Source organism: Crinia signifera, chromosome 4 (genome assembly GCF_055691185.1).
Source record: "Crinia signifera chromosome 4, ASM5569118v1, whole genome shotgun sequence".
Classification (NCBI taxonomy): domain Eukaryota; kingdom Metazoa; phylum Chordata; class Amphibia; order Anura; family Myobatrachidae; genus Crinia; species Crinia signifera.
This window is the reverse complement of record NC_139220.1, coordinates 271,264,691-271,292,365: the sequence shown is the minus strand read 5'-3', so window position 1 is coordinate 271,292,365 and position 27,675 is coordinate 271,264,691. Positions and strand designations below refer to the sequence as shown.

Sequence of the window (27,675 nt, the reverse complement as noted above, 5' to 3'; positions counted from 1 at the left end):
GAAACTCATTTTACATTCAGTTAATCAAGCCCACAAGATAAACGACAATTGGATTTGGTTGCTATGTTTTAACATGCCGTTTTCTTGTGCACATTTTTTTTATTTTTATTTTTTTTAGGTTTATAATAAAAAAATAAAACCATATGTTAGACCTTACAGAACAGGACAGGGGAGGTAAAAGGATCTTCCGGTGTGTGTACTTGCTTGTGCGTATGTCCTAATTCCATTCATACATAGTATTTCTCGTTATCTGCTATTACCGGCATCCCTCCCTATTAGACCCTCCACCTCTCTACAAAACTCTCATCCTAACCTTATTTTTCTATTCAAAGAACTGCTTGGGTTTTGAAAGGTGCAGGTTTACTAGAACTCGATCTCTTTTATTTTTTCCACTATTTACTAAGATGGGAGTTCTGTTGAAGATGGTCAACCAATCTATTCTCTTCTAAAAGGTGTTAAAAATAATTGAATTGATCTGATTGGTTGCCATGGGCAAAATCCCATATTCAAAAGAGCTCCCATCTTAAGGTGGCCATACATCAGAAAGACACTGCACCCAATCATACAATGCCGGCCCTAGGAGATTGGAGGTTTGGTCCTCTGATCTGACGTGCTGCACGTCAGGTCAGTTGGGATTGGGAGCAGCTTGCATGTTCTTTTAAGCACATACAATTTGTCTTTAGATTGCTCATACAACCAGAGTCATGTGACACTCCCTCCCTGACTAGCAGAGAAGAGAGGTGCAGCTTCCGGGCGGCCAGTGGCAGTGAAGATTGCGGGAGCAGCAGAAGTTTCCAAGCGGCAGACGGGTGGGCGGCTGAAGAGAGCGGTGGATGTCTTGTGCACAATTCTGTCGCTACTCTGAAAACAGTTTTCACAGGATTGGTTCTTTAGGGCTGTTTAATAATGGCATAACAGCAGATTGGTAGTTACTGGCAACCTGTAAATTAAATTAAAAATAACAAACAAAAAACTGGATTTTGGTAATCCTATCCTTTTGAACCTAGTAGGCCAGCCCCCTATTTAAATGAAGCTTCAATCATGCAGCAGATGGAGTGTATGACAGATTGTGAGTACATTGTGTGTCCAAAAACCACCAAGGACTGGGAGAGAAGGAAAATTGGATACAATCATGATTGTAAAGCCCCCCATACACGGTCCGTTTAACGGATCCGTTCTGTGCTGAAACAGTACACATCGTATCGGATCGCATCCCTAGTGCATGCAGTGCGATCCGATACGATGTTTACCTAGTACAAAAAGTATGTGCAGCACATAGTTTTTGTACCGTACTATGTGATGCGCGGGAGCACGCATCGCATAGTACAAAACGGAGCCGCAGAAAACGGAGCGTGTATGGGCTCCTTAAGACCTTTCTGATGTGTTGCCAGCTTTTAGTAAATAGATCCCTAAGGGCTGCATTTATCAAACAATATTTGCGGCTAAATCCCTGAAAATACCCGATTTCAGGGGCTAGCCGTTGCAAACGCAGGATTTCTAGAGGGGGGGGGGGGGTTTCAAATGCAGTACACAATTGAGCACTCTGTGGAACATTGGAGCAAAAGCTGGAGTCTGGGGGAGCTGTAGAAGAACCTAGTAACGTTCCTGGACATTAATGCATAGTTGCCGACTTTTGAGCTGCCCTCTCCGGGAGAGGGCAGCCAGCTCTGTCAGGCAGGGGGGCGGGGCCATTCCCTGGACTGGAAAAAGAGGCGGTCTGGGGGCGTGGCCACACAGATGATGCCCTGTTGGGGGCATGTCTACAGCATCACAGCATTTTAGCCCCCCCCCCGCCGTGCAATGCCGGTATTTCAGTCATTGCACTGCGGGGGGTGGGACTAAAATGCCGCGATCGCGGCATTTTACCTGCGGACCCCCCCGCCAAGGGACACATTGCGGTAGCTGGGGGGGATATGCGGGAGGATTGCCACCCTTTCCGGGGGACCCGATTTCCGGGACCCTCCCGGCCATTCCGGGAGGGTAGGCAACCCTGCATTAATGTACACACTGTTCTTTTTATACACTGTAAACTGAATGGAATACAATATTAATATTTAAGACTATATATGTTTATACTATATTATAGGCTGTATAAAACGTTAAAATAATATAAATAAGTTGTCAGGAAAAGGTTAAAAATACCATAATGAATAAATACACAAACATAATAGAACCAGCACTGCACTTTCCTTCTTCCTGGTAGCTGCTCTCTGGTCCAGTGCACTGAGGGCCTTATTCTAGTTCACTCTTAGAGGCAAATTCCTTCTCAGATGGACAAAACCATGTGCAGGTGGGGCAGTTGTAATAGGTGCAGATAGAATTAGATTTGGGTGAATTGTTTTGTTTCTGTGCAGGGAAAATAATGACTGATTTATTTTTACACTGCAATATAGATCTTGCTTTGAAGTAAAACCCCACCCAAATCTAATTCTCTCTGCACAAGTTACATCTGCCCCACCTGCAGTGCACATGGTTTTTAGAAGGAATTTACCTCTAAGAATGAACTAGAATAAGGCCCTAAGAGTGAACTAGAATAAGGCCCTGTTTGAGGACTCAGATCCACACAGCAAATTTGGTAGAAGACCTGCTTGTGCAGCAGCTCCGCACTGTCCCTTACACTGCAGGATGTGGTGGCAGCTCTCATAATCCTATCCTATTCCATTGCTATTCTCAAAATGTGAACCACTTGCCAAGAGGATGGGGGTTTCTGAGCAACCCAAACCCCCCCCCTGCATTTGCCTATGGTCAGCCGCAAATATTAAGTATCACCTTAATGTACCAAAGGGGGACCTGCTGCGATCCCCCCCTGCATCGCCGCCGGCCGCCTCCCGGTGTATCAACATCGGGCAGCCCGGCTTCACATCCCTGGGCTATCGCCATTCTGAGATGGCGATAGCCCATTGTAGCCTACGGACTGCTGATCGCACTGCTGCCGGGGCAGTGAGGTCGGCGGGGGGTCGTCAGTGCTAACCGCGCATGCACAAACCACCTGGTTTACGCCTTTCGGAGCCCTGTCCCTGCACCTGCCAGGTGATACATCCAGGTGATAGGATCGCATTTTACAATGCGATCCTGGACGGTAATATTCCACCCAGATCGCATTGTAAATGCGATCAATGATAAATGGGCCCCTAAGTATCTGCCACCCTAATAATTATTTCAGTGTCCGGTGTCAACAATCTTTATTTACCACGTGCTTGTCTTAAAATGCCTTGTACTGTAAAGTTGGCCATACACTTATGCGACTCTTGCATAAGCTTTCCCTTGCTATGCTAGGGTTAATGGTTATTGTTTGTTGTAGGGTCACATAAAGACCTTCACATGATTTGCTTTCTGTGTGCAGACATCCTTGTACTTATCCAATTTACAATTCTATTTTCAGAGAGTGGCTGACATAGCCTCAGTGATCTTTGTTTTGCATTTTCAGTTTGCATATAGCATGTAAATAGGCTGCAGACAAGCTCAGTTTAATGTGTTGGCATCCTCTGCATTACCAGCGACTGCAAATGGCCTCTGTGACTTGTTAGTTCGGCTGAGTAACCTATGACAGTCCAGCTGTCATACAGCTATAGTCCCTGGCATTCCCTTATGTTAACCAGCGTACAGTACGTCATCGCCACTGCATGGCTGAACACACACAAAGTAAAGAAGACGTGGAACTCTTGCTCTTGACACTGCATTACTTACGTTTTGCAGTAGCAGGATTTTGAACAATAAAGCTTTTAGCATAGCAAGGCCAGTATTCCCGCAAGCATGCAATGGCTGCCTGATTCTTGTGTCTGACACAGTGATTATGCATTGCTGACATACTAGGGGAAGCCTGCAGCGCCACATTTATATATATATATATATATTTATTTATTTATTACTGTTTTCCATAAAAGGCCATGGGATGTGAGTGTGGGGATGGGGGAAGAAGATTGCAACAACCAGAAAAATGAGTTTTCAAGTAGTGATGGCAGCACAGAATATTTAATGTGTAAGGATAGAAACTCCTTTTACATATTGGGCATTAAGGAATAGCCTGTGACACGGTTTCCTAAACTTTTTTTGGAATCGCTGCACCCTAGAGTATCAGAATTTTTTTTCAGGCCAAAAATTGAGAAATTCAGGATTTTTTTTTGTTCTTTTTAAATTAAGTAAGTCGTGTTATATGTCATATCTAGAGACAGGATTATATGCAACATAAAAAGCTTGAAATATGCATGCAAATATGCATGAAAAGTGTTCAAATATGCTACATTAAATAATAAAAAAAGGTAATTTTTAACTTAAAAATCTGTATAAAATTTGTTGCAAATAAACCTCAAAAATGGGCCCACAGCATCTGCAGATGTCTAGTGCTATACACAGGATTTTTTTTCATCCTGGCTGATACAGCATACTGCAGCGTCCAAAGCTCTTCTTGCATCAACTACACGGACCCTCATCTCCAGCGCCAATGGATCAAATGTCAGCATTGCATGTGAGGGCGCAGTGGAAGGCTTCCTCCCTGCGCCACATACTCACTGTGACACGGCATTTCCTCTGCGCTGCGTGATGTCACAACCCTTCCGCCCGCCTCCTCTGCTGCAGAAGTCTGTCTCTTGGTGTAAAGTCTCAGGCCAGGGGCAGGCAAAGGTTCAGGAGCTTTGTAATGGCATCCGCCCCGACTGACTTTTATCAACATGGATTGGCAGCCTAGAGCAGTGTCAGACATAGCGTACATCCAAGGTTCCCCACACTGCGCACATATTGCCCCAGCCTGCACACTCTACCACTACCTGGCCAGCAGCAGCAGGGCAAAGCAGTGCTGTGACTCGTGGGTGGAAAGGGGGCAGGGCCTAAAATATGCACCATCACTAGATTTTAGGTAAAATATGCAATAACCAGTGAGAATGAGCAAAAAATGCAAATGCATATAATCCTGTCTCTAGTCATATCCTTGGGTTCAGTTATGTGGTAAGGGACAAGATTTGCTTCTATTTGTATACATATTTTATGATTGAATTTTAACATGAGTTTTTTTTTTTTAGCTCATCTTTTGTTTTAATCTCCTCAATGCAAACTACCATATTTGTATGAAAGTCTGTCCCTGAAAGTCACATTTCTGTTTTTGTAATTTCATACCTCCCAACTGTCCCGATTCCGTCGGGACAGTCCCGATTTTCGGGTCCTGTCCCGACGTCCCACCCGCGGCAGGCATTGTCCCGCTGCGGGGGGTGGCAGTTGGGAGACCACCCCAATCTAGTAGAATAGACGCTGTGCGCATGCGCACAGCGTCTATTCTCGTATGAAAATGAGGTCGCGGCTAATTAGCATAAGCCACGCCCTCATTTGCATACGCCCCGCCCCCTATTTCCTTCGGACGGAAGTTGGGAGGTATGTAATTTCACCTAGTGTATGATTATTCGTTTGTGTGCATACATGGTTTTGTGTGCCTGCATTTGACCTGGCTATAATCAGCCACAGAACCTCCTGTGTAACCCATGAACATCTTGGTTTGAAGTGCTGGTGTGGTAATCCTGCCTATGAGGATGTTACTCAATGAATTAACTACACAGAGGCGAAATATTACGAAAAATCCGATCAAACAAGTGCAAACCACTCTGCTGCCAGCCGCTAAACAAAAGCTCAAAGTACATAATCTGCTTTTATTGTCAGTAATGTTATTATAAAAGTAGATATCACATTTGCTTTTGTTGTATAAATAGTAAGCAAAACAAAAGTTCTGGTTGCATCCATCACAGTTGTCAGGGAGTTTCCAGCAATAAAGTGACAATGATAATGAGTATCCCATATACTGTGTCACTGTTATAGTAACTTATTTAGAACTAGTTATCAGCTAGTCATAATAACAGAACAGCATACCAGTAATATCATACCCCTTTTACACCGCCGAAAAATCCGGGTCAGCGGCGGGTCAGACCCGGATCCGCGGCGGTGTAAATGGGGGGTATCCGTTTCCATTTACACGGGTCCTCTACCCAGGTCCTGACCTGGGTAGAACACGGATAGGACCCGTGTAAATGTCGGTGTAAATGGTCCCGCTGCGGGTGCAGGCACCCGCAGCGGGTCCACAGCGTGCAGCGCTGGGGAAGATGTTCCCAGCTGCTGCGGGAGGAGGGGGGTCCCTGCGGCTGCTGAGGAGAGGGGGGTACCTGTCAGCCTGCTGTGCTGGGGGTACGGGGGTGCTAGGGGTGCTGGGGGTACCTGTCCTGCCTGCGGTCGGATCTCAGCGGAGAAGATGATGTGCGCCGCTGCTGTATCACCCCCCCCCCCGCATCCGGCAGCCGGTCCCTGCGGCGTATGGAGTGTCAGTATCGGCGGTCCCTCCAGCGCATAGGAACTAGTACTAGTTCCCATGCGCCAGAGGGACCCCCGCCACTGACACTCCATACGCCGCACGCCGCAGGGACCGTCTGCCGGGGAGGGGGGGTGGGGGTGGTACAGCAACGGCGCACATCATCTTCTCCGCTGAGATCCGACCGCAGACAGGACAGGTACCTTCAGCACCCCTTGCACCCCCCAGCACCCCGGTACCCCCAGGTACACCAAGCACAGCAGGCAGGACAGGTACCCTCCGGCACCCCCAGCACCTTAAAAAAAAAAAAAAAAAAAACACTTAACCTGGGTCAGCCCTGATATATATATATATATATATATATATATATATATATATATTATATTTCTATATATTATATATTTCTATATATATATATATATATATATATATATATATATATTTTTTTTTTTCTATAAATATATATATAAAATATTATTTAAGGCAGGGCTGACCCAGGTTCAGTGTAAATGGTGCAGACCCAGGTCCGACCCAGGTCAAAGTGCTGTGTAAATGGGGTATAAAGCAGGGTCAGACCCTGGATACTCCAGCATTCAAAGACCAGGGTCCGACCAGGGTTTTTGGTGTAAAAGGGGTATCAGTGCCAATGTGAAAAACACTTGCTTTCCCCCTATAAGGAGGAGCAGAGTTAGCCTTTTATGACGTAGGATTTAAGAGTGGATCCCAAGGTATCCTGAGCCTGTGTTGACGTGTGCAGTTTTTGGTGTTTGATTTGTGTTTTCATGCTTACTTCACAGACCAAGTAGGATATGGGAAGTAACATTAATAGATCAAAGCTGCTGTGCAGATGGGTATGTGTGGGTAATACAGCGCTGCTGTGCAGATGGGTCTGTGTGCGGAATACATTGCTGCTGTGTAGATGGGTATGTGTGGGGAATACAGCACTGCTGTGAAGATGGTCTGTGTGGGGAATACAGTGCTGCTGTGTAGATGGGTATGTGTGGGGAATACAGCACTGCTGTGCAGATGGTCTGTGTGGGGAATACAGTGCTGCTGTGTAGATGGGTATGTGTGGGTAATACAGCGCTGCTGTGTAGAAGGGTCTGTGTGGGGAATACATCTCTGCTGTGTGGATGGCTCTGTTTGGGGAATACAATGCTGCAGTGTGGATGGGTATGTGTGAGGAATACAGCACTGCTGTGCAGATGGGTCTGTGTGGGGAATGCAGCGCTGCTGTGGGGAATGCAGCGCTGCTGTGGGGAATGCAGCGCTGCTGTGGGGATGGCTCTGTGTGGGGAATACAGTGCTGCTGTGCAGATGGGTATGTGTGAGGAATACAGCACTGCTGTCTGGATGGCTCTGTGTGGGGAATACAATGCTGCTGTGCAGATGGGTATGTGTGAGGAATACAGCACTGCTCGGCAGATGGGTCTATGTGGGGAATACAGCGCTGCTGTGTGGATTGCTCTGTGTGGGGAATACAGCGCTGCTGTGTGGATGGCTCTGTGTGGGGAATACAGTGCTGCTGTAAGGTAGAGACATTTTAAAAGTACTGGTTCAAGATTTACTTTATTATTTCTAGAATAAAAAAGCATGCAAATGAAGAACATATTATTTTGCACTTTAGCATTGTCAGGAAATGGGCTGCACTCCTGGCGGTCCAGCTGCTGGGACGCTGCTCATGTGCTCCGAGATCGCAACAAGTGTGACTTCTTGCCCGCTTTAAGTAAGCGTCTATTGATTCCCTTCTGGACCGTTCTGTCCTCCTCCCAAAGCAGATGGCAAGTTCTCTAGAGACTGTTGCTGTGTTAATTAGTAATCTCAATTAGACGTTTGGCTTTCATGGCTTAGAATGACCTACGCTAGCGTCACCGTAATGATCTGTAATTAGTGATGTCACTGTGAGACAGAAGCCCCAGGGATCACATTGTGTGAGAGAGAAAATGAACAATTAGTAATACCATGTTCTGCCTACTGTCTATGAAGGAATATTACTTGCGGATCCAAGACTATAGTGATGTCACTGGGAAAGTCTTCATGTCATGTAGTGCAACCTTTACTTAGCCAGTGTGACACACACACACACACACACACACACACACACACACACACACACACACACACACACACACACACACACACACACACACACACACACACACTCTGCAGGTAGTGCAATACAGTTCTATTATAGAAGTAGGGGGGCAGAAAATTGTTTGGTAAATGTGTTTTAGAACAGTGACCTGTGTGGTATTGCAGAGATAGAGGGTAAAATGCTGGTGCTTCCTGGCAGCAGGATGGACGGATCAGAAGGATTATAAGCAAATGTCTAGTGTATGGGAGGGGGCAATCAGGGAAAGTGTTGTCACAGTAACTGTAATGACTGAGCTGGGTTATTTCCCCTGGAAACCAGCACTGCCAGGGCCAGGTCAGGGAATCAGGGCGTACATGTTCAGAGCGAGCAGACAGTTAACAGTATAAAATGTACTGTTGCCTATATTCATAGCGAGGTAGGTGGCAATTAATCCGATTATTCCATGGAGTGTGCAAAATTACTGGCTAGGCCTAGTCATCTATTATCTTTCATAAAACAGCATAGCATTTTTATGAAGGACTTATTTTTCTAGTGACTCAGACAGGTATTGAGGACCCATTAATGTACTGTACAAATACATGTGCTTGTGTGTGATAAGGTGATGTCATCGAGGGATTATAAAGCATCTTGGTAGCAGTCACAGTTAATGGAACAGTGTAGAATACCCCCTATTGCTGTTTTCGCTGTCACATCCTCCCCCTCTGCCTTATGCTGAATACAGCACTGCTGTGTGGGTGGGTTGGATGGGTCTGTATGGTGAATACTGTGGACCTTATTCATTCATTCTTTAACGCAATCTGTCAATGGCATGTTATTATGGAAATGACATGTTATTATGAAAAGTAAGCCTGAATGTGACCCTGGAGGGCCTGATTCAGACCTGATCGCAGCCTAGCAAACAGGTAAACGGCGCCACCAACCGAACGCCTGACTGCCCCTGCATCACACCCCCACCCCCCTGCACGAAACCCCACATTTGCATGCGAGGGGATGTGTACACTTCCACATTCCCTCCCTCGTCAGTTAATTCGATGGTCTGAATGGAATTAGTTTGATCTCCAATTGAGATGGCTGAAAAGGGGCTGGACGCTGATGTCACCTGCCTAGAGCAGGCATCGACCCGCCTGCATTCTCAGGGGAACACAGTATTTTCATGGGGACTCACATGAAATGCTGGGCGTTCCCCAGACCCCATGTCTATCATGAGTGTGATAGACATGGGGTCCACACTTGCGCATGCACAGACCGGCACCATCAGAGGCAAGGACAAATTCAGCCCAACCAATGAAACGAGAATCAGGCCTTTAGTTGCCAGAAATTGTCTCGTATGCAGCCTCCGGAAAGCGTCTGACCTGTGTCCGCTTTGGACCTGGAGTAAGTATACACTTGATGGCGATGAATGTGCTGGATTGCTCACAAATGTGAAAAATATACCCGTTTATTTAAATACGTGAAAACATGAGGAGCAGCATTTAGCGACATTATATAATGTAATGTAAGAAAGAAGAAAAAAAAATGTATTCCGGCTGTTAACTGTAATATATTTCCATTGTGTGCTCAGAGTGTTACCATCTTCTGTATTATCTGTGATTCATGCCTCCGGTCGCAAGACTGATCTCTACTAGGTACGACAAGGCGAGGGTCTGGCAGCCAATGGCAATCACAGCCAATGGGTCTGGTATGACAAGGCGAGGGTCTGGCAGCCAATGGCAATCACAGCTAATGGGTCTGGTATGACAAGGCGAGGGTCTGGCAGCCAATGGCAATCACAGCCAATGGGTCTAGTATGACAAGGCTAGGGCCTGGCAGCCAATGGCAATCACAGCCAATGGGTCTGGTATGACAAGGCAAGGGTCTGGCAGCCAATGGCAATCACAGCTAATGGGTCTGGTATGACAAGGCGAGGGTCTGGCAGCCAATGGCAATCACAGCCAATGGGTCTGGTATGACAAGGTGAGGACCTTGCAGCCAATGGTAAGCACAACTGAAGCCTTGCAGGTGTAACTGGCTGTGTGAATACATTGCAGAGATGCAACTTTCAAAAATGTAAAAAATATAATTCTCAAACGGACTCTGATAAAGGCCCACTGTGCGAACCTCTGTGTCTGTTTGACAGACTAACTGCTAAACAATGTGTAGAGTCCGCTCTGCACTGTAACATCCTCCCACTGCCTTCTCCTTCTATGCCTATGCATGATGTTCTGAGAACTTCGAGGGTTAAATTAATAGTAATAGGTTACAGAATCACATAGGTCGAATTAGCCACCTATCACTGCCCCACAATAGACAGCAAAGGATTTCCAGGACAGGAGCTTTATGCGCCAAAACTTTTGGTAGAAGACTTACCCCATACGCAGTGCCTGAGCTTACCTGAGAGGGACAGCAAGAAACTGCAACACCTCAGTGTTTCCTGGCCGCTGAGGAGAGTGTAACATGGAGGGACATACCAAGGTATAGAGAAACCCCAGTACAATACTGTACTGAATGCTTACTAGTGGCGATCTAGAGCAGGGATGCGGAACCTTCGGCCTTCCAGCTGTTGTTGAACTACACATCCCAGCATGCCCTGCAACAGTTGTAGCATGGCTACATAGCAAAACTGTAACAAGGCATGCTGGGATGTGTAGTTCCACAACAGCTGGAGGGCCGAAGGTTCCCCATCACTGATGTAGAGAATAAGCACATAATGGGAACCAGTGAAAGGAAGACTGACTGCGGCAGTGAAATGGAAGGAGAACTAATCGGGCTATAGAAGGGGAAAGAGATCAGATACTAGAGATTAGATTAGCGAGAGTTTATAGAGGGAGAGAGGTAGGAGTGTAGAGGGAGACAGGATACCTGTAGGGACAGGACAGCTGTCAGGGATAGAGAGTCCTGGTAAGATGACAGGGAAAGCTAGCACAAGGATGGTAATACAGGAGGATACGATCAGGTGTTTTTCTTATTGATTAACGGAATATAGAATACAGAACCAAATATGGTGGAAGGTGGATAGGGCAAAGAAGGTGGAGTTTGGACAGTAGTCAGTCCTCCGTGGTCCCTTTTTAAGCTTACTGTAAGCAGTGTGAATGGAATTTGATCTCATGTTACCAGTAATTAAATAGCCTGTACATAAAGAGTAACACTGGAAACCATAACAAAAGGTGCCCATACACGGTAAGATATCTTAAACGATATTGCCGGTTGGAATGGCGTATTTTAAAATAACTGTCGCATGATAACGAAGCAATCCGAGCAATTTCGACCTGTCCTACATGTTTTGCCCCCTCCTCGTATTGTGTGCACGATGAACGATTTGGCTGCCCACTCCCCTCCTTCATTTTCCATGTCTTTAAGGTGAATTGTGAGGGTTATTGGTACCATACAATGTAATAATTTGCATTTGTGAATGACCCATCTATAACCTTGGATCATCTGTACAATCGTTACGTGGCCCTTATTCTGGTTCACTCGCAAAGGCAACTTCCTTTTCAGATGGGCAAAACCATGTGCACTGCAGGGGGGGGGGCAGATGTAACTTGTGCAGAGAGAATTACCTGCTGGCTGTGTACTGTCTCTGAGGTTCCCGATAATACCTATATAGCAGTGGTTCCCAAACTGTGCGCCTAGGCTCCCTGTGGTGCCTCGGAGCACTTACAGGGGTGCCTCAAGTTGGTGGTCCAGAACCAATTCAAATTATTTATGGTCAATGAAAATAGGCAAAATCGGTGCTTATGGCTTCCAATTATAAAATATATGGGTAAACAGAAGTGTGAATCATGTTCCTCACCGCATAGATGGACCCAAGTATAAAATGTAATCACAACTTGTTTAATTAAAAAAAAAATTCAGAAATTCTCAGTAACAAACTTTTGACCTAGGGGTGCCTTGAAAAATACTCACATACTGTAGGGTGCCGTGATTCAAAAAGTTTGGGAACCACTGCTATATAGTGTTTATTCTAGCACCCGCCAACTTTGAAAACCCATGCAGTTCCACTTCCCTGCCTGGGATGTCACTGTCTGCTGTGATGTTTCTAGCACAGGTCTGTTTTGCATATCAGTGCTGATATACAGACCACACTGTGGGGTGCCGTGACACTACAGCAGACAGTGACACCCCAGGCAGGGAAGAGGAACTGCATGGGTTTTCAAAGTTGGCGGGTGCTAGAATGAACACTACTATAAGATTAATGCTGGTGCTTCCTCCACCTGTATCAGCACGGGGCAGATGATCGCTGATGTCTGAGGGCAGATCACGTAGCTCCCAGTGGATTACTGGTCAGGCAAATGCACAAGAAGATGCTGATAACGTTACAGACTGAACCGGAAGTGACGCAACGTGGTTCATCTCCACGGCAACGGGAGACTTCTTCCTTTCTTACCCCATTACCAATATAAATTTCAAGTAGTCATCCTCCCCCAACCAGTCTGCAGTGTACCCCAGGTTGGGAGCCACTGACCTAGACCATGTCAACCTTTTTCATGTTTCAATCTATCGCCTGTTGACCAGTAGTGGTCGACCTTTTGACTGTCGACTTAAAACCTCATGCCCTAATGGTTAGTATATTTTCATGGTAATATTCTCAACCTTCCACATTGTTCCATATCCATTTTTTAAACCTGGATTTCCTTGTATAATGTACTAAATCTATTTTTTTTTTTTACCCTTTATACATCTATTATGACACACTTACCCATGCTATTACTAAATATTTATGTTCTACTTGATTTTCATGTCAAGAAATGGGATTTGCTGATGAATGTCTCCCTTGCTTGTACAAAGGGCCCTCATGCACCGATACATTTTGCACCGTATAGCGTGGTGGAAGCGTGAGTTAGGTGATTATTGGATGACTGTGCATTAGTCCAGGCATCTCATTGATTGCTGCTAGTGAGGATTTATCCGCACAGTGATTGTCAGGGACTAGCAGCAAACATGGAGCCAGTGTCTCAATTCATGCAGCCATTTTGTGTCTTGGGGCCTGATTCAGACCTGTTCACTAAGCTGCACATATTAGTTATCTAGCAAGCAGGTAAATGCTGCCCGGCTGAATGCATGCCCCCCTCCCCCTGCTGAACGAATCCCCGCACTGCATATGAGCAAGCGGATGTTTACGCTTATACATCTGCTCGCATGTGGCCGCTCGGTGGAAAAATCATTCGGTGGTCACTCACCGTAGAATAATTTTTCCACGGCCAAGAAGCTGTGCACAGAAGTTTAGAATGGCCACAGCCCAGCAGCCGTCCTTTCCAGTGGTGACATCTGGCTGCAACCCGGTGGCCGTCCCGTGTGAATGGACACAATAGCCGGTTTCTGCCGAATCGTGGGCCTGGGCTGACATCATGTGACATCAGCCGCCCAAACAGACCCGTCAGTCTATGGGCGCATCTGCCATTTTTACGGGCTTCCCCATAAAATTCTGGGCACTCCCCTCCACTCATCATTGAGCAAACGCACTGGCGAGTGTGACTCTCGCCAAAGGCGTTCATTTCGAGGGTGTGCACATGCGTAAACCCCCACCATCGGCCAGGGGAGCAAATTTGAACCGCACAGAGCAGGTCTGAATCGCCCCCCCCCCCTTAGTGTACTAGATATTTAGGGTTCGTATTTTTGTAGAAAATGAACGGTTTAAAGTTGCAGCTTAAGCATAATGATGATTGGCGTGGCTCTATTCCTACATGTCTATTCTCTTCTTTTTATTCTTGATTGTGTACATTTTCCTCAGTTTTGCTACTTTTTCTCCTATTGTGTAAGGTTTGTTGTTTTGCTTCTAGTTTAGTAGGTACTTAGGATTGGTGTATACGCCCTGCTAAGTGGCAAAGGGCCAGATGCACTAAGCTTCAAAAGTGATAAAATGGAGAGTGATAAACAGCCAGCCAATCAGCTCCTACCTGCCATGTTACAGGCTGGGTTTGAAAAATGACAGGTAGGAGCTGATTGGCTGGTTATTTATCACTCTCCATTTTATCACTTTTTGAAGCTTAGTGCATCTGGCCCAAAGTCTGTGGCACACTAAAGGGCTATTCGGTGCGTTTGGATTCTAGCTGTATGCGCACGCCTCTGTAGCATCTATTGCTGTGTCACAATTAAATGGATTTTACCTGTATAAGTTTGATGCACAATCAGTGTTATCCTCTGTACCAGCCTCCATTATCTGGACTTGTTTTATGGAAATATTTAAAATTTATTTCATGTTTTTACAGGAGATTGAACCTGATGCTAAAATTATTGATGGCGAGACCGCATCGGACAGCGACAGCAAAACAGACCCGGCCGGCACTCAGCAAGGCACGCCAACGGATGACACCCCAGAAGTCCTCAATCGGGCCTTGTCCAACATGTCATCCAGGTCATACAACAATCATTATTACGGTCATCCAGTGTTGTGCAATGTGCAAACTAAATCATCTCTCTGATGATCACCATAAGGAACCATTTTGCGATTGTTTTCCTTGGCCTACAAGGGTTAAATGTTTATAGTGGTGAGAACATCACTGTTAATGAAATGAGACAACCGGCTGACTTGCATTCATTCCCTGACTGCACTGTAAGCAGATTACAGGGAAACCTCTGCACTGTTAAATCCCAGCTGGCAGAATTACTGATGGTGCAATGATAGCAAAAACAAACAAACAAACAAGAAAAAAAAAATCAAAAATAAGAAAAAATGTTTGGTACTTGTTTCCTAGCACGGCCACAACGATTTAGATCGTTGTGGTCGTAAGATAAAAAATCGGATCGATCGCATCGCATGCGATTTGGTCGCATACGATGCGACCGATCCGACCGACCGATTTTTCACCCGATTTTTTTTTTTTTTTCACCAGATTTGTTTCAATTGCCCCCCCAAATGTTACTAAGTGGGCTAGACCCCACGATAGACGTCAACCCGAAGCGTGGCGAGCGCAGCGAGCCCGCGAGGGGCGGCGGTGCGCGTCCTCCGACCTTTTCATTCCCCTACTATCCACTAGGGCGTGGAGTGAGAATAGAATAGTGTGGCGAGCGCAGCGAGCCACCGAGCCCGAAGCGTGGCGAGCGCAGCGAGCCCCGCGAGGGGACGCGTCTAACTTCACAGGTATACGCGTCCCCTCGCGGGGCTCGCTGCGCTCGCCACGCTTCGGGCTCGGTGGCTCGCTGCGCTCGCCACACTATTATATTCTCACTCCACGCCCTAGTGGATAGTAGGGGAATGAAAAGGTCGGAGGACGCGCACCGCCGCCCCTCGCGGGCTCGCTGCGCTCGCCACGCTTCGGGTTGACGTCTATCGTGGGGTCATGGCGGGCACATAAAAAATGTGAAATGGGTCATATTGGGCCATTTCACCTTTTTTATCATTTTACCCTATGTGAGATGGACTTAATCAAGTCCATCTCATCTTGTGCCATTATAATGGCACAAGACCGACGCGATCCTCCCGATTTCAATGTTAAAAGTTTTTTTAACATTGAAGTCTATGGAAAAATCGGGTCAATCGGTCGGTCGCATCGCGGCCGATTTTAATTGGTCGCGACCGACCGATTGACCCGATTTCTGTCAATCAAAGTGAAAAAATTGTAAAAAATCGGCCACATCGTGAGGATCGTGTCCCTTAATTAAGAGCCACGATCACTCACGATTGTGGCCGTTCTAGGAAACAAGTACCAAATGTTTATACAGTGAGTATCCATTATCCAAAATGCTGGGGACCAGGACCATTTCGGATAAGGGATAATTTCGTATTTGGGAATATTTTTATACTCACCTGGTCCATCCTGAGAGGCATCCCCGGTCCCAAAAAAAAATTGGATATTCTGAAAACCTTCAGTTTTTGGAATATTTCATTTAAAAAAAAAAAAATGTATTTCTGTAGGGGAAAACATGACCTGCAGTAGATATTTGAGTATTGGATATAGGAATCCATATTCTGAAGTCATGGTTGCAGAGTCATGCTGCGAATCAAATGCCAATGATTGTATTAGCTAGAAAATAGCGACATTCGAAATACATCCATCTTGGAAGAGCAGGAGGGGCAGATTTATGTGCATAGATTATATTTGGGCAAGGGGGGTCCACTTAATTCTGGAATGCTGCAAAGACACAGGTTGTCTGCTGTAACACAACTACTGTCCAATGAGAAAAGGACTCTCAGAAAGCAGAAGTAAGGAAAACCGGCTGTATTTATCAATAGGACATAAAATGATCTTTCACCCATTCTGGGAGATTTACATTCATCCCGTGCTTGCCATTCTCAGGATGACCTTTCCCGAATTAATGAAATGCTGTAGTTATTCATATGAGGCAGTAAATGTTATTAAGCATGTCTTCTAGTCTGCTGGCAGAACTGTGCTCCTCTGACAGCAGCCATGTTTGGGAAGACCACACCACAGTAACACCATGCCATGTTATCAGGGGTATAGGGGGAGCCTGCACTACTCTTGTGAGTTCAGCATTCCAGCAATTAGCTACTAATGATATCCGTAAAACAGAAGTCTGTGCCGCACATAATATTACACAGTATGCACAGGTAATGCGCCAGCGTTACCGTCTGTTTCAGGGCACTTTTTCTATTTCTTTGTCCTATTAATAATATGTCCTATTTCTTTATCGTCCACTAGGGGGCACAGGAGTTCACGCTGGGTATGAGAGGTGAGGTAGCAGAGCGTGCACCAAAGGGTTACAAAAATGTACCCAGCATGCTCCCTGCCTCCCTTCTCCCTCATAACCCGCCCCCTGACCCTGGGTCACCAGTTTTTTCTTTGGTGCCAAGGAGAGAGCAGCACCATTATCGCAGCTGTTAGAACAGCCATGGGTTAGAGCTGCTGCGGCGGGTGCTCTTTTAGTGAATCACCGGCAGCGCAGCTCCATCACTCGGTGGCGGCGACGGCAGCGCTGGCGACTGGGCTGGGGACTTCCGTCGCGGGACCCTCTCTCGGAGGCTCCCGCATGCTGCACTCCGTCCCCGGGCAGGTAAGCGGCGGTTCCCTGCTTGCAGGGAGCCGCGTCTAGCAGCGATCCCCCCCCGTTTGTATGGGAGTCAGCGGGGGGGCAGGCAGTGGGGGTCTGGACTGCTCCACCTTTCCACTAGATCACCAGGGACAATTAGTCAGGCTATGTCCCGGGGGTTGATGCCTGAGGGGGAGGTTAGACAGCCTGGGAACCTACAGCCATACACATTGGAAATGTTGTATATTGGGCCTGGTTAGTACTTGAGTGGGAGACCACATAGGAACACCAGGTGCTGTAGGTTAGTCCCTCCCCCACCCCTGGGGAAGTGCTGAGGCTTGCTCTCTGATTGCCCCAGGTGTCCCAGCTCCTCGTTGAGGTCCTAATCAGCAGCCATTCTGGCACTTGCTGGGTTTAGAGACAGAGGCTGCTGGGATTCTCCCCCACACCCTGCTCCTGGAAGCCTGGTGTGTGTGTAGTATTTCTCCTCTCCTGCTGCGGGCTGGATTGTTGAGCTCTGCTGATGTCTTCTTTCCAATATCATTGGAAGCTTAAAGACAGCCTGGGATCTACTGCTAATGCTGTATATTGGGCCTGGTTAGTACTTGAGTGGGTGACCACATAGGAACACCAGGTGATGTAGGATTGCCCCAGGTGTCCCAGCTCCTCATTAAGGTCCTAATCAGCAGCCATTCTGGCACTTGCTGGGTTTAGAGACGGAGGCTGCTGGGATTCTCCCCCACACCCTGCTCCTGGAGCCTGGTGTATGTGTGGTATTTCTCCTCTCCTGCTGCTGGCTGGTTTGTTGAGCTTTGCTGATGTCTTCTTTCCAATATCATTGGAAGCTTGAAGACAGCCTGGGATCTACAGCTAATGCTATATATTGGGCCTGGTTAGTACTTGAGTGGGTGACCACATAGGAACACCAGGTGCTGTAGGAGTACGGAGGGTGTAATGGTTAGCATTACTGCCTCACAGCACTGAGGTCCTGGGTTCGATTCCCACCATGGTCCTAACTGTGCGGAGTTTGTATATTCTCCCCGTACTTGAGTGGGTTTCCTCCGGGTACTCCGGTTTCCTCCCACAATCCAAAAAAAAATAAAAATTTTGCCCCAGGTGTCCCAGCTCCTCATTAAGGTCCTAATCAGCAGCCATTCTGGCACTTGCTGGGTTTAGAGATGGAGGCTGCTGGGATTCTCCCCCACACCCTGCTTCTGGAGCCTGGTGTTTGTGGTATTTATCCTCTCCTGCCGCTGGTACTCTGATGCTGTCTTCCTTCCAATATCATTGGAAGAGATGAAAGTTTGAAACACTGTCACCATTCATAGTATTGGCTTTGCATATACGGTGTCTCCTTTTCAGCTTGCTGAATTGTTGAGTTAACCTGCCCATACCAAATGGCTTTGCTAAAGCTTTGTGGGTAAGGCTGCAAGTGTGTTGCTTGGGTGTCAGTGTTGTAACTGCTGGTGTTTTTTGTCTTTTATCATGGACAGTATGCCTAAGGCGAAACCTGGCAAGGAGACTCCATCTCCGATGCAGCGTACCTGTAGGGTATGTGTGGACATACTCTCTCAGCAGGAGGAGGATATCTGTTCCAGGTGTTTGGCCCTTGAAGCAGATCTTCTGCTGCCTTCACAGCAGGAACCGGCCTGGGCTTCGACCTTGACTCAGGTATTGACATATTGACCGCTTGTCAACTCCTTACCTCCTGCGCCCCTGCCCCCTGTGCCCATGCCCCCTGTGGCAGTGGCCAGCACCAGTGTTGGGGCAGCTCCTGCTTATGTAGAGCCCCCTTGGTGGCAATCCTTTGCACAATCTGTGCAGGGGTTGACGGCTACTCGGGCGGGCAGGGATTCCAGGAGGCAGGGTAGGCAGCAGAGTCCCGATGCGGGTTCTCCGCGTTCCGATTCGGATTCCAGCTCAGTGGCGGAATCCGCAGGGGCCGATGATACTTTGTCCTCAGTGGAGGTAGAGTCTCTGATGCAGGAGGTTAAGGCAGTCCTCCAGAGGGAGGATGAGGCTCCTGCCCCTAAAAGTAAAGACCTGCTTTTTAAGCGTCTTAAGAAGGTATCGGCCCATCTCCCGCCTTCGGCCCTCATGGAGGATTTATTGGAGACTGCGTGGTCTCAACCGTTTAGAAGGTTCCAGCTTTCCAAGCGACTTACTACTTTTTAACCTGTTCCTCCCACAGAGAGGGCTAAGTGGGAAAATCCTCCCCTGGCGGATGATCATGTTGCGCGATTAGCTCGCGCTTCAGTACTGCCCATTTCGGATTCTTCATCTTTGAAGGACCCTTCTGAGAATTTCCTCAGGACTGCTTTTCACAGGCAGGGGCCATTAGGTGTACCACGCTTGCCGCGTCATGGGTGGCCAAGGCAGTGTCTGAGTGGGCGGGCAAGGTGGAGAGAGGTTTGTCCGACGGCACTAGTCCTTCCTCTAGATTTTCCTCATCCACTAAGGGAGCCAAGCCCTGCACCAAGCAGCCCTGGGCTACCAGACGTCCAGTGGCTAAACAGGTCAGGGAGGTGGTCTCCAGGGGCTATGCCCTGACATTCCGGTTCCCCCCTCCTCAGTGTTAATTTTGCACGGGTCTTCCAAAGGACCCAGCGAAACGACAAGTGCTACAGCTTTCCATCTGCTCTCTTTTGGACTCGAACGTCATTGTTCCAGTTCCTCAGGAGCAGAGGGGTCAGGGGTTCTTCTCCACCCTATTCTTGATTCACAAACTGGATGGTTCTCACCGTCCTATCCTGAATCTGAAGTCGCTCACTATTTTTCTGCAAGTCCCGAAGTTTCGCATGGAGTCCCTGCGTTTGATCATTCTCTTACTGGAGCCAGGGGACTTCATGGCCTCGCTAGATATACTTCACATCCCCATCCGACAGGAACATCAGCACTTTGAGGTTCGCCCTTCGGGTCGAACACTTCCAGTTCAGGGCGCTACCTTTTGGTCTATCTACGGCTCCCAGGGTGTTCACCAAGGTGATGGCGGTCAGGGTTGCACACCTGCACCGGCTGGGGGTTCGGATGATTCCATACCTGGACGGCCCACTGATTTTGGAAAGTCCCCAGACCTACTACGGAGTCATTTGCAGGTCGTGATTACACTTCTGTTATCTCACGGTTGGAGGATAACCTGGAAGAAATCGTTTCTTACTCCTTCCCAAAGGACATTTCACTTGGGAGCTCGGCTGGGCACTCGGTTGTAGAGAGTATATCTTCCAGAGGATAAGATCCACTCCCTTCAGAGGAAGATTCATTCCCTTATAGGTCACAGAAGGGTCTCAGTACACAAGTGTATGGTGGTGTCTTCGACATGGTAGAGTATACACAGTTTCACTCGCGCCCACTTCGGCTTTACACTCTCAGCCAGTGGACAGGAGATCATACTCGTCTAAGGAGTCAATTGATCACACTGCCCCCGAAGGTTCGCCTGTCTCTCACATGGTGGTTAAAGACAGACAACTTGTCTCAGGGCCGCCCGTTTTGGATTCCAACCTGAGTCTTGCTTACCACGGATGCCAGCCTACGGGGCTGTGGAGCGGTTTGCAATTCTCAATCTTTTCAGGGTCGCTGGACGGCTCAGGAGTGTCGCCTTCCGATCAATCTCCTGGAATTGAGAGCAATCCTTCTGATCCTTCAGAGGTTGGGGTCCCTCATCCGAGGGTGCCCTGTAAAGATCCGGTCCGACAGCACCACGCCTGTGGCCTTTATCAACAGGCAGGGCGGGACATGCAGCAAAGGAGCGATAAAAGAAGTCTCCTAGATATTCAGGTGGGCGGAGAAGCAGATTTCTGCAATCTCTGCAGTCTTCATCCCAGGGGTTCTCAATTTTGAGGCAGACTTTTTAAGTCGGCAAGATAGTGTACGCATTCCCCCTGTTTCAACTCCTACTTCGCCTTCTGTGGAAGTTCAGGAAGGAGGGAGGAATGATGATCCTAGTGGCCCCAGATTGGCCCCGTCGAGGTTGGTACGCGGATCTATGGAACCTGTTGGTAGCCTCTCCTCTGAGTCTATCTCTGCGTCCAGACCTGATTTCACAGGGGCCATTCCGACACCCGGACTTTAGTGGCCTGGCTTTGACGGGCTGGCTGTTGAGGTGTCCCTCTTTAGAGGTTTTCCGGGCACTTCAATCGTCTCCTTTCGAGCCTCTGGAGGAGGTGGATCTGAAATGGCTATCCTGGAAGGTGGCTTCTTGTTGGCTATTTCCTCAGCACGAAGGGGGTCTGACATGAGTGCATTATCATGGAAACCTTCTTTTCTGGTATTTCACCCGGACAGGGCGGTTCTTTGTACCAAACTGGATTTTCATCCAAAGGTGGTGTCTGAGTTTCACCTTAACCAGGAAATAGTGGTGCCTTCTTTTCCAGGTTCTTCTGAAGCTGAAGCTTCTCTTGATGTAGTCCGTGCGTTGCAGATTTATCTTCGCAGGACTAAGTCAACTTGTAAGTCGGGTTCACTGTTTGTGCTTTATGGGGCCAATAAGAGGGGCTAGCCCGCTTCCAAACAGTCCTTGGCGAGATGGCTCAGGTCAGTGGTTCGCCAAGCGTATCTTTCCACACTGATTACTCCCCCGGAGGGGATTACTGCACATTCTACCAGGTCTGTGGGTACATCCTGGGCCGCTAATCGAGGCGCCTCGGCTGAACAGCTCTGTAAGGCGGCTACTTGGTCCTCTTCCCAGACCTTTATCAAGTTTTATGCATTTGATACCTTTGCATCGGCTAATGCATAGTTTGGTAGACATGTGCTTTCCGCAGTCCAGGAGCGTCCCCCACCCGTGAGGGGACAGCTTTAGGACGTCCCAGCGTGAACTCCTGTGCCCCCTAGTGGACGATAAAGAAAATAGGATTTATGGTCTTACCTTGATAAATCCCTTTCTTTGAGTCCATAGGGGGCACAGGACGCCCTCCCAGACGCACCTGGTAGCGGGGCTTCCTATTTAGGAAAGTTCCATGGCTTTAGGGCCTGTATGCTATGTGGGTGTGCGTTTGCTCTTCCTTCTTCTCTGGCTCTGCTCCTACCTTGGGCTTGCTAACGAAACTGGTGACCCAGGGTCAGGGGGCGGGTTATGAGGGAGAAGGGAGGCAGGGAGCATGCTGGGTACATTTTTGTAACCCTTTGGTGCACGCTCTGCTACCTCACCTCTCATACCCAGCGTGAACTCCTGTGCCCCCTATGGACTCAAAGAAAGGGATTTATCAAGGTAAGACCATAAATCCTATTTTTGGCACTTTTTAATAAAGGATGATGCTAAAAGGAGGCACTCCTGTCGCTTGCATATAATAAGTAGACTTATAGGGCACCTACTGTTATTGGAATACTTTGTTGTATTACCTATATAAAATGACAACATGAAAGAGCAGTGTGTGTGGTATTCCGCATAGTGACCTGTTGTCTGTGTGTTCTCTCTGACCAGGTGGAAGAACTGGTGGGTCCGGGGAATTCTCACTCTGGCCATGATCGGATTTTTCTTCATCATCATCTATCTGGGGCCCATTGTGCTAATGATGATTGTAAGTGTGACTTTGGGGGGGGGGGGGGGGGGAACCTCACTATTTTTTTAAAGAATAAACTGATGTGTAATATGCAACTGTCTCTTCCCGCAGGTCATGTGCGTGCAGATTAAATGTTTCCAGGAAATTATAATGATTGGCTACAACGTCTACCATTCCTATGACCTGCCCTGGTTCCGTACGCTTAGCTGGTAGGTACAGGGGGCAGGGGAGATGCTTGTAAGTCTATTTGCTCACTACCTGTAAGTCTTGGATAAACCCAACTGAGCCAATTACATCTCTATACACTACAGTCATCCTTTTAGGTTTTGTTCAAAACATTATTTTCCTCCTGAGGCATTTGTGTGTATTATTAATTTGCATATTGATGTATTTTAATTATTTGGTTGCTCCATTAAGCACAGTGTAACCCTTGAATGTCTTCAGGTACTTCCTGCTGTGTGTCAATTACTTCTTCTATGGAGAGACCGTCACCGACTACTTCTTTACATTAGTCCAGAGAGAGGAGCCGCTCCGAATCCTCAGCAAATACCATCGCTTCATCTCCTTCGCCCTCTACTTGATAGGTAGGAAATGGCTCTCATGTATGTTTTGATCTTTCACGTATTCACTGAGAGAAAATGCATTTCACTATAAATGTTACCTGACGCGTTTCATGTGCTGTACAACAGTGTGTGTTTTAAAAGGAAAAGTCTATTTTCATGGCAAATTTATTTTTGTTAGAAGTTATATAAATTGTAAAATGGCTGCACAGGTTCAGTCTTCCAAACTATATCCTTTATACTATGTACTATTGCTATACTTTTTTTTTTTTTGTAACAATGCAACATCTTCATGTGTAGTATGACGGAATGCTTTCTAACCACATACAAACCGTTGCATATCCCCACAAAGGCCCTTATTCTGGTTGGTGCGGTCGAGCCGCATATGCGGCTCCGACCGCACCAGACGAATCCCCGCCTACAAGACGGATCGGCACGGCCGTCCGTACACGGACGGCTGCCTATCCGCATGAAAATGGTGGAGGCGTACGCCTCCACCATGGTGGGAGCTGCCCCCTGCATTCGATGGTCGTCGACCATCGAAGGCAGGTCCGCACGCCGCGGCAGCTCCCGCAAGCTGAGACCACACGGACAATCGTCCGTGTGGTAGCTTGTATGGGGGCTGAAAGCTGACATCCGGCGACGTCAGCTTTCCGCCCCCATGAGTTGCGTCATGGCCTCATTACCATGCGTACGCCCCGCGTTTGCATGGGAACGCCCATGAAACGCGGGGCGTATACATAGGGAAATGAGGGCATGAAGCCCCTCACGCCCCTATACGCCCCCTTTGCGGCGTACTAACGTTATGTGCGGCGAATTCGCCTGCACATGCGCAGATTGACCTCTGCGCATGTGCAGACGGAAAACATCGGCGGTACGGCCGCACGCGGGCCGTACCGCACGAACCAGAATAAGGGCCAAAGTGAGGTGCTGTTCTATAATGGTACATATATTGTACGTGGTGTTCAGGTCACCCCTCTCACTACAGGGTAACTATCTGATAAGGCCTTCATACATTACGGTGATTTCTCCTCTTGGGGAAGTCGCTCGCAATCCCCCCTGAGCCGCCCGGTAAGGCCCTGGGCAGGAGGATTGCATGCAGTATTTCTGCATGCAATTTATCACATGCAATCCCAGCCAAGCCTTTAAAGGTCGACAGGCCTTAGATTGACCCCTGAATCAGGTCGACAGAGTCAGAAAGTCGACACGAGCATTAGGTCGACAATGGAAAGGTAGACAGTCAAAAGGTTGACTTTTTTCAATTTTTTTTTTGAGCCAACGTGCCGACAGGCGGTATTTGATGCCCTGCCATCCACTACGGCGTGGTGGGAGAATAGATTAGTGTGGCCGAAGTATGTACAGTGTCCATGTCAACTGTGTCACATTCGGCTAACAAAAAAGAGAAAAACTCATTTTGGTCTCTTGATTGCCGACCTGCCCATTGTCGACCTAATGCCTGTATCGACCTTCCGAACCTGTGGACGTTACCCATGACAACCTATTTCAGGCGTCGACCTAAGGCCAGTCGATCCAATGCATGTCAATCTAAATTTGGTCAACTCGATGACCCATACCCTCATAAGCAATCCAAGAGATGGCTTGTGTAGGCTTCGGTGGGACTCGCAGGCTTCGGTGCGATGCACACAGGGCCGCACATCGCATCTGCTGTCATTCACCTGCAGTACAGGCTCTTTCCTTCCATTGATCGCTGCAATCACAGGAAAAGAGCCCAAATTGCAGGTAAATTGCCTGGTGTATGGGGGCTTTAAAGTAATATGTGTATTCAGTATAATGGCACAATGGGGCAGATGTATTAAGCCTTAACAAGAGATAAACGTCCAGCCAATCACCTGCTAACTGCCATGTTACAGGCTGTGTTTGAAAAAAGTCAGTAAGGAGCTGATTGGCTGGACATTTATCTCTCCTTATCACCCTTGCATTTATCTCTTGTTAAGGCTTAATACATCTGCCCCAATGTCTGTTAATTTTCCAAGACAGCACGGTTTTGTATGTGAAGGTATACAATGTTTACAGTTTTCACTTTCTTTATGTTTGCGTCTAGGTTTCTGCATGTTTGTGCTGAGCCTGGTGAAGAAGCATTACCGGCTACAGTTCTATATGGTTTGTACCAATGGCTTTCATCTTGTGTACAGCATATTAACATATATTCATTCAAAAATACTAATGCATAACTAACAGAGTAAGCTCCTGCTAAGCCCTTGCAGCATTTGTGCACGGTCAGTTGGAGATCAGTGATCAGGTAGAAAGGGCCTGATTCAGGACTGACCGCTTAACAGTTCAGATGAAACCGTAAGTATAGTGACATGGTTAATCTCCGCGGCAATGGGAGACTTCTTCCGCCATCAGGAGACTTCTTGCTCTTCCATTACCAATACTATTTTCAAGTACCCCCAATCAGTCTGCAGAGTACCCCCAGGTTGGGAACCACTGGTCTAGGTCATGGTGAGGCCAAGTACTGTGTATGCAACATAGTTTTACTCGGTCTCACATGGCCCCCTGTGACTGCAAGCCTGTGTAAGGTCAGACTTAGGATGCAGTCACAGATGGTCGCAATGTTCATCCCGAACTGCAATCACATCGCAGTTTTAGTGATATGCACCTCGTCCTGCATTGGCATTGCTAAGGATCGCATATGAGCACGTACAATCCATACTGAACGAGATCCAGATTCAGAGAATACTTGTATAATTACATATAACTGTATCTGTATTTTATGATTCAGTGGTGGTTCAATAAATAAGGTAACCAGACCTCTCATGTGTAATGTTTTCTATTTCATTCGAATTTCCCACCATGCCAGAGCAGGTAGACCACTGCTTCCACTCTGGTTTTTAGGATCAGATTTACATACATCTTAAGGTGCACTGCCCATATAAAGGTCCGATTTGGCCGGTTTTCACCGATTTACGACTGACGAATTGGGGAAAAGTGGCTAAATCGGACCTGTGTTGAATTCAGGTTCAATGCATGGGGCCGTGTGCATCGGAGTCGGAGAGTATACGTGCTGCACGTATGACCTCCAAATTGGCTCCCCTCCCTCAGCAAGAAACAGGGTTGCATGCCATACATTAGATGCAGAAGGACCACATGCAATATATTGCATGTCACCTGGGACCTGGGTGGTTCAAGGGGAATCGGATGCTAATACACTGCTCTGAGAAGTCGGATCAGTGCATGTCCACCTTTTTAGAGACTGGTCCTTAATACTGTACAAATAAATTATAGTATATTAAATTGGAAGTAAATGAAATTTTTCTGGGTAATTTACAGTGTAGCTGGGAATGTATAGATGAGAGAGAGCAGCATATGGTTATAGCAGAAAAGATGTCACTGTTTTGTACCCAAAAATTCTGGTGACAGGTTGTTTTGTCCTGTGTTTCTCCACAAAGACGCAATTTTTTATGTGTGTTTATTTTTCCTAGTTTGGTTGGACTCATGTCACTCTCCTGATTGTCGTCACACAGTCTCACTTAATTATTCACAACCTGTTTGAAGGCATGATCTGGTAAGTTCTGATTCATGGTGCTGTTCAACATATTCTGAATATCTGCTGTTCTCCAACATATTCCCGTTACATGTGTTCGCTTGAAATGTATCACGCACGTCTCACACAGTGGAGGCAGCCATTTTGTGGATGACTTTTCATTAGTACATGATTAGCTAGAAAACTTGCGAGCAGGGCCCTCCTACCTCTATATCGATCTGTTACTACCCAGTTTGTTTTATAACTGTTGTTTCCAATTATAAAGTGCTACAAAATATGCTGCGCTATATAACAAACTGTAAATAAATAATTAGTGTTTGATTTTCTCAATTTAAGATGTTTATAGTCCCAGTCCTACTAGAAATCCTATTTAAGAAAAAACATGGTTCAAATTTTGTGACCCAACATTTCCAAAGTCTTTATGTGCTTACTAGTTAAAAGATTGTCAAAATGACAATACTTCACCTCAGAGATGAGGTGCATTTAGCTATATAGATACAGTTAAAGATACACATCGTGAATATTCTATGTAATGGGAATCCTAAACTGTGCATAAGCAGACAGTGGAAAATTGGTTTCCTTACCTTACATTTCAGTGGAGGACCAGATGCTGCATGAGCCACTTGATAGGAAGATGATAAATGGTCCATGCAGCAGGATTTCCCAGATTATTTTGCAGATAAAGCAATATACTGTAAAGGCCCATACACACGGTGTGATTTTGAGTTGAAAGCAGCTCGGTTTTGTCGTTTAAGTTTCTTTGTGTGTACGGGCCATGGATGAGCTGTTAGCTGCCTCATCACCGCCAGCCACCAATACTCATCTGTTGG

General features: G+C 47.1%; 2 protein-coding genes across 2 annotated transcripts in view; one reads left to right on the top strand and one right to left on the bottom strand.

The window, feature by feature from the left end:
• Positions 1 to 8,193, bottom strand: part of TMEM230 (transmembrane protein 230) — a 115,893-nt gene extending 107,700 nt beyond the window's left edge. The window contains exon 1 of the mRNA XM_083184563.1: positions 8,189 to 8,193. The gene's annotated coding sequence lies outside the window, so the exon portion shown is untranslated. The remainder of the gene's footprint in view (positions 1 to 8,188) is intronic.
• Positions 1 to 27,675, top strand: part of CDS2 (CDP-diacylglycerol synthase 2) — a 60,421-nt gene that overhangs the window by 14,575 nt on the left and 18,171 nt on the right. Inside the window, exons 2-7 of the mRNA XM_083184561.1 lie at positions 14,564 to 14,709; positions 22,702 to 22,798; positions 22,892 to 22,989; positions 23,225 to 23,364; positions 25,403 to 25,461; positions 26,784 to 26,866. Coding sequence (XP_083040687.1) covers positions 14,564 to 14,709; positions 22,702 to 22,798; positions 22,892 to 22,989; positions 23,225 to 23,364; positions 25,403 to 25,461; positions 26,784 to 26,866 — 623 coding nt within the window. The remainder of the gene's footprint in view (positions 1 to 14,563; positions 14,710 to 22,701; positions 22,799 to 22,891; positions 22,990 to 23,224; positions 23,365 to 25,402; positions 25,462 to 26,783; positions 26,867 to 27,675) is intronic.